The sequence below is a fragment of the Neomonachus schauinslandi genome, chromosome 11 (genome assembly GCF_002201575.2).
Source record: "Neomonachus schauinslandi chromosome 11, ASM220157v2, whole genome shotgun sequence".
NCBI classification, from domain to species: Eukaryota; Metazoa; Chordata; class Mammalia; order Carnivora; family Phocidae; genus Neomonachus; species Neomonachus schauinslandi.
In genome coordinates this window covers 9,403,374-9,418,067 of record NC_058413.1, presented here as the reverse complement: position 1 = coordinate 9,418,067, position 14,694 = coordinate 9,403,374, and the positions used below count along the sequence as shown (strand labels likewise).

The following is a 14,694-nucleotide window of genomic DNA, read 5'->3' as shown; positions in this document are numbered from 1 at the left end:
GCCCCTACAAAAGGCAAGTTCAACAATAGGTTTGTGAGTGAATGACCCAGATGTAAGAATCAGTCAGTGGAAGGACCCAGTCAAGGGACAATCAAAGAGAGACATGGGTTCCCAATCAAGTTCAGATCAGAGATGATGAGCAAGTGGCAATGGAATTGAAAAAAAAAAAACCATTCCAGATGACAGTACAGAAAAAGAACCATTGGCAAAGAAATGGAGGTTCCAGAATGATCTATCTTGCATTGCATGATGTATTTACTTTCTTGGGTACCAGAGATTACTGTAAAATATGGGGGTGGGAGTGGCAACCAGAAGCACTGAGCTAGAAGCATATGAATTATTCCCTTCAATGGGGAAGCAAGGCCTCTCTTTAATGGGACCTAACAATCCCAGACCTTGAGGCTCTAAATAATATACCACAAAAAAAAAAAAAAAAGTGTCCCACTGGAATGCAGATTCTCCATGGTTTATGATAAAGGAAGGAATTATGGAATTTCACTTAAAAGCCAACATGGGTGGAGAAGCAATAGATGTGGGGGTGTCAGTAAGATGAAACAGAAGCTTATTCCCATTCATCAGTTAGCACATAAATGAGCATGCTAACGGGAACACAGACAAGCAAGTGTTTTCCTGAGGTTTAGGGTTATGGGCACAGAGGAGTAGGACCAATATGGGTGCTCAGCTTTCATAGAATATGTGTGATTAGGTGAGAGGACCACAGGATGTCTCCTTTTCTGTGACAAGGACATAGGCTCCACATCCTTGTCCAGATAAGCCTGCATGCACCTTGATCACCTGGACAACTCCTGTTGATCCTTCAAGTCTCAATCACCTGACATCTTGCTTAAGGACCCAGGATTGAACTTCCTGCAAACATTTGTACAGTCTCTCTTATTCTCCAAGTCCCTCTACTTGCTGACTCCTGGTGATTACCAGAGAATGTGACAGGTAGAGGAGGAGGTAGACACAATTTTGGTATCAAAGTACTCAAGAAATGAAGCAATGGGAGGGGAGTTATGATTGCTTTCACAGTGTTTACTCTATGCCTTCAGGGTACATGGAAGATGCTCCAAGGCTATGCTTGGAGAAATTGAATAGACCAAAGAAACCAACTATATCATCACCACATTTGAACCTCAGCAAAGTATTCATCATTGATTCTCTCCCATTCCAAATGTGTTTGCCCAGCTGAGAAGTAAAACATTTTATTAAAGTCTCTGTCACACTACAGATAAAGGGCTGATAGCCAAGATTTATAAAGAACCTCTCAAACTCAGGGCGCCTGGGTGGTTCAGTTGGTTAAGCAACTGCCTTTGGCTCAGGTCACGATACGGGAGTCCCGGGATCGAGTCCCACATCAGGCTCCCTGCTCAGCGGGGGGTCTGATTCTCCCTCTGACCCTCTTCCCTCTCATGTTCTCTGTCTCTCATTCTCTCTCTCAAATAAATAAATAAAATCTTAAAAAAAAAAAGAACCTCTCAAACTCAACACCAAAAAACCCCACAAATAATCAAGTCAAAAAATGGGCAGAAGACACGAACAGACACTTCCCAAAAGAAGACATACAAATGGCTAACAGACACATGAAACAATGTTCATCGTCATTAGCCATCAGGGAAACTCAAATCAAAACCACATTGGGATACCACCTTATGCCAGTTAGAATGGCAAAAATGGACAAGGCAAGAAACAACAAATGTTGGAGAGGTTGTGGAGAAAGGGGAACCCTCTTGCGCTGTTGGTGGGACTGCAAGTTGGTACAGCCACTTTGGAAAACAGTGTGGAGGTTCCTCAAAAAGTTAAAAATAGAGCTACCCTATGACCCAGCAATTGCACTACTGGGTATTTGCCCAAAAAGACACACATGTGGTGAAAAGAAGGGCCACATGCACCCCAATGTTCATAGCAGCAATATCTGCAATAGCCAAACTGTGGAAAGAGCTGAGATGCCCTTCAACAGATGAATGGATAAAGAAGATGTGGTCCATATATACACTGGAATATTACTCAGCCATCAGAAAGTATGAATACCCAACTTTTACATCAACATGGATGGGACTGGAGGACATTATGCTAAGTGAAATAAGTCAATTATCATATGGTTTCACTTATTTGTGGAACATAAGGAATAGCATGGAGGACATTAAGAGAAGGAAGGGAAAAATGGAGGGGTGGGAATCAGAGGGGAAGATGAACCATGAGAGACTATGGACTCCAGAAAACAATCTGAGGGTTTTAGAGGGGAGAGGGGTAGGGGGACGGGTTAGCCTGGTGATGGGTATTAAGGAGGGCGCATATTGCAGGGAGCACTGGCTGTTATATACAAACAATGAATCACGGATCACTACATCAAAAACTAATGATGTACTGCATGGTGACTAACATAACATAATAAAAAAATAATAATAATAAATAAAGGTCGTGTCAGCCATTCCTTCCAAGAAAATGACTTAGTGATGGTTCAAATCTCATTTATGTTACTAAAATGGATCTAATTTCACCAACTCCTCTCTGGTTGTGTCTTTAAATCATCCAACTCTGCTCATCTTGAGTGGAGGATGCTTAATATTTTCATCACCTTTTTAATTGTCCTGAGTAAGTACATACTATGTGCTCAATCGTGATAAATTAATAGAATCAATTTGCAGAATCAGTTCTGCTGGTAGAAATTGTGGAGTTGCATGCCCTAACAGGAATGGTTCATCTCTCACTGACTACTCATTGTGCCTAGAATATAAAAACTGAGATCTGCTCCCTGCATCTCCTACCCAGGGAATGAGACAAAAGAGGAATGGAATAAAAAATCTCCAAAGACACTTTGAGGTCACTTCCAGAGACGATTCCTGTTCATAGGTTGAAAGAGCCCAGGCATTGTAGTGGAAGGAATTGGTCCAGAGCACCTGCAAATAATTTCAGCTAACCTGGGTTTCACCTGGTTGCAGTTTCACCCCCTGCCCCAGAAGTCCATGTTGTTGATGTTATTCAGTTTCCAGCATACAGTGAGACCAGATCTTCATGTTTTGACCCTGTGCAAAGTTGATGATGGTTGACTGTTATTCTACCATAGGTACTTTCTTTATCTTCATGTCATACCACCCAAGAAGCCTCCCTGAATTTCCTCTGGTTAGGTGGTCATTTGCCATGATCCCATAATTCATAAGGCACTGTCCTTGCTGGACTTCTGTGGGTCGTGGAGACACACTACTTCTACAACCACTGCAAGACGTGACATCAAAAGCTGAGAAAACATGACTTCTGCCTTCTTCCCACCTTTAAACTCCCATCAGTGCCCTCCACTAGAGAACCACACAAGGCAGCACTGGCAAGAGAGTCTGGGATATGTTAACTCAGAGGCCTTCAGTTCTAGCGATAGAGACATGAGCAGGACAAAAGAACTCCGGAACTAAGAAAACATAGAGCCTATCTGGCACAGAGATTTAATCTACAGAGCCTGAGTTTTTTCATTCTGTTAGAGACCACTTGTCTGAACTATAGAAAAATTAATAGCTGGTAAGTTTGTTGCCTACAACTAATAAACATGACTTATTGGCATAATAAATACATCAACTAACGCACCCATAAGCTTTATTGGTCAATACCTGTGTACTAGGTAATGCTGGGATAAGAAAAGTCCCCTGAGCTCTTATGTTTTATGTTTAAACTCAGAGTGGCAGATCTACAATAGGAGATTTGGGGAAGATGCTAAAGCTGCGTATACACAAACATTAGAGCAGAATGGAGGTTAAAAAAGATCAATACCCACAAGGCACAAATTACTTTTATTGTCTACCTCACTACAAAAGACTATTCAAGAAAAAGGTCTTTCTGATAAGCAATGTATAAAGGTCAGCAAACTAAAAGGTCTGAAGAATCCTACAGTGAGTATTATTTCATCAGTTTCCTGGCACATCTCACAAGTCATGAGGTTATTTGGCCTCTTCTTTATGCAGCTCGTCCAAAATTTAGAAATAACTTTACTCAACATGTTGTTGATGCCATAGGGTAACTCCTTTCCTCCCCAGGCTAAAGATGGAGAAAATCTAAGGGACATCTCAGTGCCAATTTCCTTAAGTGTTTGCAGAGGACTCAAACTCCCCCCTGTTTGGGAGGTACTTTTGATGAGGTTGTGACTTGCTGTCCTCAAGGTTCTCATTCATATGTGAGGCCAACTTATAATGAGGAGCATGTAACACAGGGATGGACTAGCACCCCTGCCTGAGTGTGGTGATGGTCAAAAAGAATTGTAACACCTAGCCTTGATTGCTACAAGGAAGCCCCTTTGGAATTGCTCTCTGTAACATCTGTTCCTCAGACAAAACTAATATATTGTGACAGAGTCACCTTGGTATAGTAGCCTTGACTCCAGCTTAAAAGGAGCTTGGGATGAAAGGAGAGTCCTTGACGTTCAAGTGTCTCCTCATGGCAGAAGAGAATTGCTAGTGTTCTACCTGGAACTCTCCTGGGCCCATGACAATTTCACATACGCAGTTCTTCACAGCTCATTTTAATGCACCCTGTATGTTTTTTGTATCACTGAGAGGGCTTTAAGCCACTGTAGGCTTGTTACTTGTGATTTATTTAGTCTGTAATTTGTCACTCAAATTAAGTATGACCTTCTCAGAGCCCTGGGACTGGGGTACAAGATGTGGTTGTAATTTGATGTTTAAGCCTTTGCAAATCTGCCAGAAAATTTGTCTCATAAGTTAAGACTCCTCGTCTTATTCTATTTTTGAACAGAATTCTCACAAAGAGTCTGTATATGGGAGCAAATGGAGTAACTTGCCAACAATAAGTGGATTTGGGTAAATGTGAACATATCTTCTACTAGGGTACATAACATTGCATAATTCCTATAAATTTCTAGTTATTTTCAAATACAAAGTTAACACTTGTATTGATCAGACAAAATGGATGAACAAACTTTTGCCTTCCCAGGAAGGAAGAGTTAGGTCATCCTGGGAGAGTACCTGATATAGCTGGGTCATGGGAAGACCACAATGATGGGCGATGGTGTGTGACTCAATGTGCAGTTGGATGAAGGATCGTCAAACTCCAGCTTGTGTCTGAAATGGCACCTGGACTGGATTCCCAGCATTATGAAATGCACGAGTAGGGCAGTGCACACAATGAGAAACTGTTATGGAAAATTCTGGAGCAAACCAAGCATTTCTGATTTTTTTTCTTCATTTTTACCTTATGTTACACAGAAAAGAGATTTAGACACCTAGGACCATTGTGTTATGGCACTATTTGGCAAACATGTGTCTGAAACAATCTCTGAAGCCCAATGGCATTTTCCACCATATGAGTTTCTTTTTGTGGCTCACAGCTTGTAGCAAGAGTCTGAGCATGAGTTAGGGGTATGAGAGTTGGCGAATGGCAACTGATGTGTGGGAGTAGGAGATGGCTCAGTCAGCTCACACATTTCCTTGAGGACCCTCAGGGCAAAAATCTCACAGGCTCAACAGTGCACTATGACAGGGAAAAAGTAATAAAATGCCTTTGTAGAGTTTGTAAGATAAGGCACAGTGGTGATTTGGGTGCCTTCAAAGATGCTTGCAGTCTTTGGATAAAGGCATATATTTCAATTTTTGATACTTTTTAAATCTATGGTATAAAATGTTATTGATAAATACATCTCTTAAAGAGCTGAATGAGGCCCTTTTTAGTTTTTCATATCCATGAATACCATTTATTCCTACAATGAGGCAAGTTTATTCATGTTTTTCATCTCTATAGATGTAAACCCTGAAAATACTGGTCACAGCAATGTGCAGATGGGAAAAGAGTGAGTCTGTGACAGCGACATCACTCATTTCATTGAATTCCCCTAGGTAACACCTAAAAATGACATTGTGATCTGTCACTCCAAATTATTTTTTGTACCATTTCAGCTTTTATTAATAAAACAGAAAGCTAAACTCAAGGCAACTGCTTTGTTCTTGCATCTGATCTGACCATATACTGGAGAAGTGATTCTTTATGAGGACTTAACTTTCAATATACAGACAGGTTCCATCAAAAGTGGGATATTGCAATATTTAATAAGGTTAGGTAAATGAAATTAAAAGAAGAACAAATTAAATATTAAAAATCACAGGAATCTCTCTCTCAAATATCAGGGGCTTCCTATGACAGTCTTCAATGTGTTCATCAAGATCAATCATATTGCTCTACCTCCAAAGGAAAAAACTGAGGGAACTCATGGGTAATTTTCACAGCTTCATTGTAAAGTCCAAGATCAAAAGGATGGTTATCTTCTTTAAACTGGATATATGATGTATACATTATGGTTGCCTTGGCCGTTACTCTTCCAGCTACTTCCACGATTCCAGAGATTTCTTCATCAAGGGGCTCCATCAATGCAATGGTTCCATTTTTTCCTTCTCCATCTGAAAGTATAAACATTTTTCCAATGGGATGAATCTTTTCCAGCCTCCTTATGAAGCAGACTGCCCAGTCGATGAACTGAGCTAGCGTGCTGGTGTTGACGGACGACCTGGGCAACACCGTGACATCCACCATGATTGCAGTGCGAGACTTGCAGACAGCAGGAAACAGACCATTCCAAATTATTTTTAATGATTTATCATCCCCAGGTGAATTAGGTCCTTTGATGTTATCCAAAGCAAGGAATCAGAAACCACTTCTTATAGAAAAAAGTGTGTGTACCACAAAATATTACTTTCAATTATTTTTTTGGTGTCTAGAGATTAGTACACAGAGTCAATGTTGTGTAAGATCTGAAGGGTGACATGCATGCCTCTGTCTTTATAAATTGGAATAAGAATGTTCATTTCAGGCAAAATGGGACATGACAACCAGTGTCACCACATGATATATCCTTTGTGACACTGTTTGTGGACCTTATGATCCAGAAGTGATGTCTTAAATTTTTCCATGTCCAATGTATATGTTAAGCCCTAGAGAATCCCTGGGATTTTAACCTCAACCAAAAGGACACATGTGACCAGTGTCTCCTGCTGTGAACACGAGCCCAGAGACCCTGTGTGGCTTGGGGATAACTAATATCTATCCCCACTCACCACTCTCCTATACCTTTAGTTCCGGTACTCAGTGTTTGGAATTTAAAATCACAAAAGCCATTTCAATGTGATAATAAAACAACAAATTAAGTGAATGAAAAGTACTATGGGGAAAATTTTAACTGAGAGAAACCCCATTTTAACATGAGAGAAATCCCAAAGAGACTAAAGCCAAATTCTGAAGCACACTTTGCTCCCACTTAGGATAAATAAACATTCCTCATTGGCGGAGTCAGTTACATTTGGTTGATATTTGAATAGGGAGTGAGCTGATTTATTTTGTTTGACATTTTACTTGTATATTTTCCCTTTTGTTACATAAACGTGACAGCTGACATTACTGCCAGATACTATGCTGAGCGTTTTTCCTTTATTAATTCATTTATCATAAAATAAATCCTATGAGGTAAGCACTATTGTTATCACCTTATTTTGCAGATGAAGCACCAGCCCAAGAGGGTCAGCATCTTGCTGATGTGCCCACAAGTAGAAAGTACAACACCTGAGCTTGAACCCAGTTGTCTGACCCTAAAGTTGGGCCCTTCCAATGTACTGCTCACACTGCTCAATGAATGAATACATTCTACTTTGTAAGACCCAGCATTTCAGAACCCAACACACAGTGTAAAACTGCCTGATGAGGATTCTGAACGGGGCTGGACTGGATTTGTAAAATAATTTGAGAAGAGCGGACTTCCTTAAATGTTCTACTATTTTCTTCAGGAACAAAGTGTGTGCCTCTATTTTTTAAGATTCCTTTTTACATCTGTAAGTAAATTTTCATTATTTGATCCTTAAAGTTTGCATTTCCACTTAGGTTACTCCAACATATTTTTGTTGCTGCTATTGTTCTGTTGCCAATGGCATCTTTTTTTCCATGATGTTGAATAGTATTAGCAGGTTTATAGGAAAGTCATTGATGTTTACAAGCTAATCTTATATTCAGCTACCTAATGAACTTTTGTCAGTCCTAATACATTTTTTCAGTAGATCATCTTAGATTTATTCGCCTTGATCAACTATCTATATGTGGTGACAGTTCCATTGAATCATTTTTTTCTGACTGTTTTCTTGCTGAAAGAGAATGTTTTTAACAAGATGTTTCCCTTTTTTAAATAGCCTTTATGGATTTAAAGAAGTGTTAGGTTCACAGAAAAATCAAGCAGAGCATACAGACTCCCGATGTGCCCCTCACCTCCACACATGCGCTGCCTCCCACACCATCAATAACCACATCCGATGGTACATTTGTTACAATTGGAGAACCTATCCTGACACATCCTTATCACTCAAGGTCAGTAATTCACATTATATTTCACTCAGGTAGTAATTTGATGGGTTTCGACAGATAGATAATGACAGGTATCCAGCATCATAGTCTCATACAGAGTAGTGTTGCCAGCCTGCATATCCTCCGTACTCTGCATATTCATCCTTCTTGCCTCCCCAACCCACAAAAACCTCAGATCTTTTATTGTCTCCATAATTTTGCCTTCCCAGGATGTCATAGAGTTGTAATCATACACTAGGCAGCTCTTCACATTGGCTTCTCTTGCTTAGTAATATTTATGTAAGGCTCTTCCATGCCTTTTCATGGCTTACAGCTCATCTTTAAGAGATCAATTCCTGAGAATTTTACAACTATATCCCATCGTTGGAAGGTACCACACTTTCTTTATCCATCGACATACTAAAGGAAATCTTGATTGCTTCCAAATTTGGGCAACTATGAATGAAAGTGCCATGAATATCACGTGCAGATTTCATGTAGCCGTGTTTTCAGCTACTTCGCATGAATACCAAGAAACTCAATTGCTGGATCGTACCGTAAGACTATATTTATTTGATAAGAAACTGCTAAACTGTTTTCCAAAGTACCTGTATCATTTGGCATTCCCACAGGCAGTGAATGGGAGCTGCTGTTACTCCACATCCCCAACAGCATTTGCTGTTGTCAGTAAATTACCTTTTTAAAAAGTAAAAGAAGTGGCGCCTGGATGGCTCAGTTAGTTAAGTGGCAGACTCTTGGTTTCAGCTCAGGTCGTGATATTGGGGTCCTGAGATCTGGCCCCTGGTCAGACTAGGTCTCATCGGGGAGTCTGTTAGAGATTCTCTCTCTCCCTCTGGACCCTTCCCCACCTCTCTAAAATAAATGGATACATCTATTTTTAAAAAGTAAACAAAGAAGAGAACTGGAGAGACAGATGAAGAAAGTGAAGATCATCAGAAGAATTCAGTTGAGTCAGAAACTGATGCAAGCAGAGAACTTCACTGTCATCTACCTCTGTTCCATCTGACATGTCACCACCTCCAGCCACCCCCAACTGAAAGCACCAATTTGTTACTTTTTAATCACATAACATCATGCCTGAACTAGACCTACTGGCTTCCAAACTGAACAAGATTGAGCAAGTTTCATACCTTCTGCAAGTTAGTTGACTCAACTGTTAAAACAGGAAACCTAATGGCTTGTAGATTTGGAGCAATGATTGAAGATGATAAATTATGTTTCCACATTCTCTGGCCATAGATAGCAAGCAAAATTACTGCTACTCATTTTCTTGCCACTATTATTATTGGCTACAGGAGGGTTTGCAACCCAAAGAAACTGTACAGAGGATTACAATGGTATGTTCCCAGATATCATCAACCCACTGTTAATGTGATGACACGATTTTCATTGAAGATATTTTACTTCCCCCAGCTCTGGCAACCACCATTTACTCACTATTTCTGTGAAACTGACACTCTAGGAACCTCATATTAGTGGAATCATACAGTATTTTCTTTCCTTTTTTTTTTTTGCTGAATTCTTTTTTTATTTTTTTATTTTATTATGTTATGCTAATCACCATACATTACATCATCTAAGATATCTTTTCATGTTGATTTATACAGATTTTTTTATTGTGTTATGTTAATCACCATACATCTTTAGTTTTTGATGTAGTGTTCCATGATTCATTGTTTGCATATAACACCCAGTGCTCCATTCAATACGTGCCCTCTTTAATACCCATCACCAGGCTAACCCATCCCCCCACCACCTTCCCCTCTAGAATCCTTAGTTTTTTTCTCAGAGTCCATAGTCTCTCATGGTTCGTCTCCCCCTCCAATTTCCACCCCTTCATTTTTCCCTTCCTACTATCTTCTTTTTTTTTTTAACATATAATGTATTATTTGTTTCAGAGGTACAGGTCTGTGATTCAACAGTCTTACACAGTCCACAGCGCTCACCATAGCACATACCCTCCCCAATGTCTATCACCCAGCCACTCCATCCCTCCCACCCCCCACCACTCCAGCAACCCTCAGTTTGTTTCCTGAGATTAAGAATTCCTCATATCAGGGACACCTGGGTGGCTCAGTCGGTTAAGCAGCTGCCTTTGGCCCGGGTCGTGATCCCAGGGTCCTGGGATCAAGTCCCACATCAGGCTCCTTGCTCAGCAGGGAGCCTGCTTCTCCCTCTCTCTCCCTCTGCTTGTGCTCTCTCTTGTCAAATAAATAAAATCTTAAAAAAAAAAAAAAGAACTCCTCATATCAGTGAGGTCATATGATACATGTCTTTCTCTCATTGACTTATTTTGCTCAGCATAATACCCTCTAGTTCCAACCACGTCATTGCAAATGGCAAGATTTCATTCCTTTTGATGGCTGCATAATATTCCATTGTATATATATACCACATCTTCTTTATCCATTCATCTGTCGATGGACATCTGGCTCTTTCCATAGTTTGGCTATTGTGGACATTGCTACTATAAACATTGGGGTGCATGTACCCCTTTGGATCACTACATTTGTTTCTTTGGAGTAAATACCCAGTAGTGCAATTGCTGGGTCGTATGGTAGCTCTATTTTCAACTTTTTGAAGAACCTCCATACTGCTTTCCAGAGTGGCTGCACCAGCTTGCATTCCCACCAACGTGTAGGAGGGTTTCCCTTTCTCCGCATCCTTGCCAACATCTGTCTTTTCCTGATGTTAATTTTAGCCATTCTGACTGGTGTGAGGTGGTATCTCATTGAGGTTTTGATTTGGATTTCCCTGATGCCAAGCGATGTTGAGCATTTTTTCATGTGTCTGTTGGCCATTTGGATGTCTTCTTTGGAAAAATGTCTGTTCATGTCTTCTGCCCATTTCTTGATTGGATTATTTGTTCTTTGGGTGTTGAGTTTGATAAGTTCTTTATAGATTTTGGATACTAGCTCTTTATCTGATATGTCACTTGCAAATATCTTTTCCCATTCTGTCGATTGTCTTTTGGTTTTGTTGACTGTTTCTTTTGCTGTGCAAAAGCTTTTTATCTCGATGAAGTCCCAATAGTTCATTTTTGCCCTTGCTTCCCTTGCCTTTGGCAATGTTTCTAGGAAGAAGATGCTGCTGCTGATGTCGAAGAGGTTGCTGCCTGTGTTCTCCTTTAGGATTTTGAAGGACTCCTGTCTCACATTTAGGTCTTTCAACCATTTTGAGTCTATTTTTGTGTGTGGTGTAAGGAAATGGTCCAGTTTCATTCTTCTGCATGTGGCTGTCCAATTTTCCCACCACCATTTGTTGAAGAGACTTTTTTTTCCATTGGACATTCTTTCCTGCTTTGTCGAAGATTAGGTGACCATAGAGTTGAGGGTCCATTTCTGGGCTCTCTATTCTGTTCCATTGATCTATTTTCTCTTTTTACTGGCTTCTTTCCCTTAGTCTACAGTCCTCAAGTATCACTCATGCTGTAGCACTTGACAAGCTTTCCTTGCTTTATATGGCTGAATGTGAATAATCCTACATTATATGTATGTACCATATTTTCTTTATCTATTCATCTACCCATGAACACTGGGTTCTTTCCACCTTTGGCTATTGTGGATAATGCTGCTATAAATATGGGTATGTAAATATGTGTTTGAGACCCTGCTTTCGATTCTTTTGCACAGGTACTGAGAGGTGAACTCGATTGATCATATTAACTTTCCTTTTAATTTTTGGAGGGATTTCGAGGCTTTTTTCCTCAGAGGCTGCACCATTTTCCATTCCCACCAAAATGCACAAGGGTTCCTACTGCTCCACATCCCTGCCAACACTTGTTCTTTCTCTCTCTCTCTTTTTTTTTACAGTAGCCATCATAATGGGTGTGAAAAACCCATGTGATTTTGGTGAGAGATCTAAAACCCAGCATGAAAGCACTAGTGCCAATAAACCTAGATGTGTCTCACCCCACCCACCATTCTGCCCCCACATCCCACAGAGTACAATGGAAACTCTCCTTGATTTGGCCCATCCTGTCTCTCCAGTCACAATGCCTTTCTTCTGCCACCATGCACTGTTGTATGTATTGTATGTTTCAGGGTAACCTAGGTACCTGATATTCCCAAGGAACACGGTTTATGCCCTCTTGTCTCCCCTCATGCTGTTCCTTGGGATCCCTTCTCCAGCCATTTCTTCAAGTCAAAATTCTATATACACTTGAATGGCTCTCCCATATGCTCCTCTGGATAACCAGACTGACCTTCCCATGCCTTTAGTAAGAATTTTCCACAGCTCCCCTGTGTTTCCACAGAGCAGAATGCTCATAATTGGGGAGAGGCAGAGGAAGAGCCAGTATGGGGAGATCTATTGCCTGGATCCTGATGACACCAAGATGTGATCCTTCCAGTTGACAAGTAAAACTAATGAGGAGCTTCTTTTTCTCCATATAGCACCTGATTTGATTTTAAATATCTTTTGATATTTTTTAAAATATTAGCTTAGAATAGGAAATTAGTATTGGGGAGGTAGTCTTCCTCTTGGCATTGTCTTCTCTTGGGATACCGAAAACCACTCATTCTTCTCACTGGGGTCACTATGCTACTAACCTTTCTCCCTCACCTGCCCAAAGGGATACTTGGCATACCGGGCATCTATTCACACTGAAGATACACCTTAACCAAGTTTAGTGGTTTGGTGATTCATATTCATCATTTATCCCAAGTATATTTGCTTTTCCTTTCCTGTATGCCAGGCATTATGCTAAGTAAAGATGAGCAAAACCAGAAGTTGACCCAGCATGTCAGGAGCTAATGCCCGGGGGCGGGGGGTGGGGGGGGCGGGCAGGCTTGCATCAATTAACTGACTATAGATTTGTAAAACTACAACCTCCATTTTTGCTACAAAGGAGAGGTGCATGCAGCCAGCAGTGCTATGAACAGGAATTTTGACGAAGTCATTGGAGTCTGTGACACTGATGGATGGCATGAGCACTCAATGAGGAAGCTAGGGCTGGAAGCCAGGCCCATGGCCTAACCACATGTTTATTTGGGCAGCACCAGGGAGGCTCTCTAGGTATAAGTAGCTCTGGGCTCCCCAGTCTCCTGAATTCAGCTCCTAATTGCTCACCTTTCAATAAAGCTGAAAACTCAGGAAAATACAAAATGAGGTTGTTCCTGAGTGTCCTGCTGGTCATTCTGGCTCTTTACTGCTATGAGGGTGAGTATCATTTCTCATCAGAGAGGCACCAGCCCTGGTGAGTACCCTTCTCTGAACTAGGTGAACTTAAGTGGCTCTCCTCTTTTTCCTACACTTGTGTACTAGCCCTCCTCCTCCCCACCTCATCTCCCAAGCTCAAGGTTCTTTTTGTCAGTTACAACAACCTGGAAGTTTTACAACAAATTCTTGTGGGCAAATTTTAAGAGTTTTCCACTGCAGCCTCTCTCCTTATCTGTGATCTGTATTTCAGAAGCAAGAGGTCATAAGATTTAGTGTGAATCATGGCCTTGCCACTTACCAGTGCTTTGGCCTTCAACAAAATGTTTAATCTCTTCAAGTCTCTTCTCATCCTTGGGTTTGACAGATACCACTAGAGTAGCTATAGCAATGAACTGAGATTAACTGTGACAAGGCTCTAGGTTTGGCTACAGGCTGATGTCTAGTAGTTTCCAGACATTCTCCTTCCCAGAGTTTTTCAGGTGCCAGTTGAGTCCACAGCATTTTCACTCATGGATTCAGACTTAAATGTTACAGCTGGAACGGTTTGGGGAGAGTTCTCACTTCCAGAAGTGCTAGTGTTCTCTTAGTCTCTGATAATAAATCTTCAAGGCAGCTCTGGGAATAAGCAGCACTCACTAAATCTGCTAGTGAGTAGATCTCACCGTATCTACCAGTCCTCCTGGCTTTCTTCGGAGTGCTCCCAGTATTTTGTAATAGAATGAGTACACTCTGAGGAATGGGATTTCTGTTTATCTAGATTAATTCTGGCTATCTATTCCACAATATTTTTGTATGTCTTCTTATCCTTGATACTGACCCAAGTCTTCTTCCATCTTTATTTCATCTATCTAAACATCCTCCTCTTTCCCTCTATTGCCTCTGATGTAAACCTCTCAAATTCTTTGCATAGTTTGACATCTGATCAGGGGTCAGAAAAGATCCTAATAGGGTACCTCCCTGGCTACAGCAAGGTTACAAAGATGTGGATTGTTAGACAATCCACATTAAGAAAAGTGGTCACTTTAAGTCTCGCCACAGTTCCATTGGAGTTAAGAAAGAGCCCCATTCCCTGTCTCTCACCCTCTCTAAGGAATTCTGTCCATCCATGCGGGAATAAAAAAGCCAGTCATAACTTTGTGTATAAGCTTCAAATGTGTTCAAACTGATTACCTGGGGGTTTTGTTTGTATGTATGAAT

The 14,694-nt window shown here is 40.8% G+C and overlaps 1 protein-coding gene across 1 annotated transcript; it reads right to left on the bottom strand.

Moving 5' to 3' along the window:
• Positions 1-5,891: 5,891 nt before the first annotated feature.
• Positions 5,892-6,525, bottom strand: LOC110575895 (replication protein A 14 kDa subunit-like). The gene has a single exon (XM_044919696.1). The coding sequence runs from the start codon at positions 6,523-6,525 to the stop codon at positions 6,160-6,162; it is 366 nt and encodes a 121-aa protein (XP_044775631.1). The 3' UTR covers positions 5,892-6,159.
• Positions 6,526-14,694: the final 8,169 nt, after the last annotated feature.

Coding starts and splice junctions, on each gene's coding strand:
- LOC110575895 (XM_044919696.1), bottom strand. CDS start 6,525: ATGGTGGATGTCACGGTGTTGCCCAGGTCGTCCGTCAACACCAGCACG.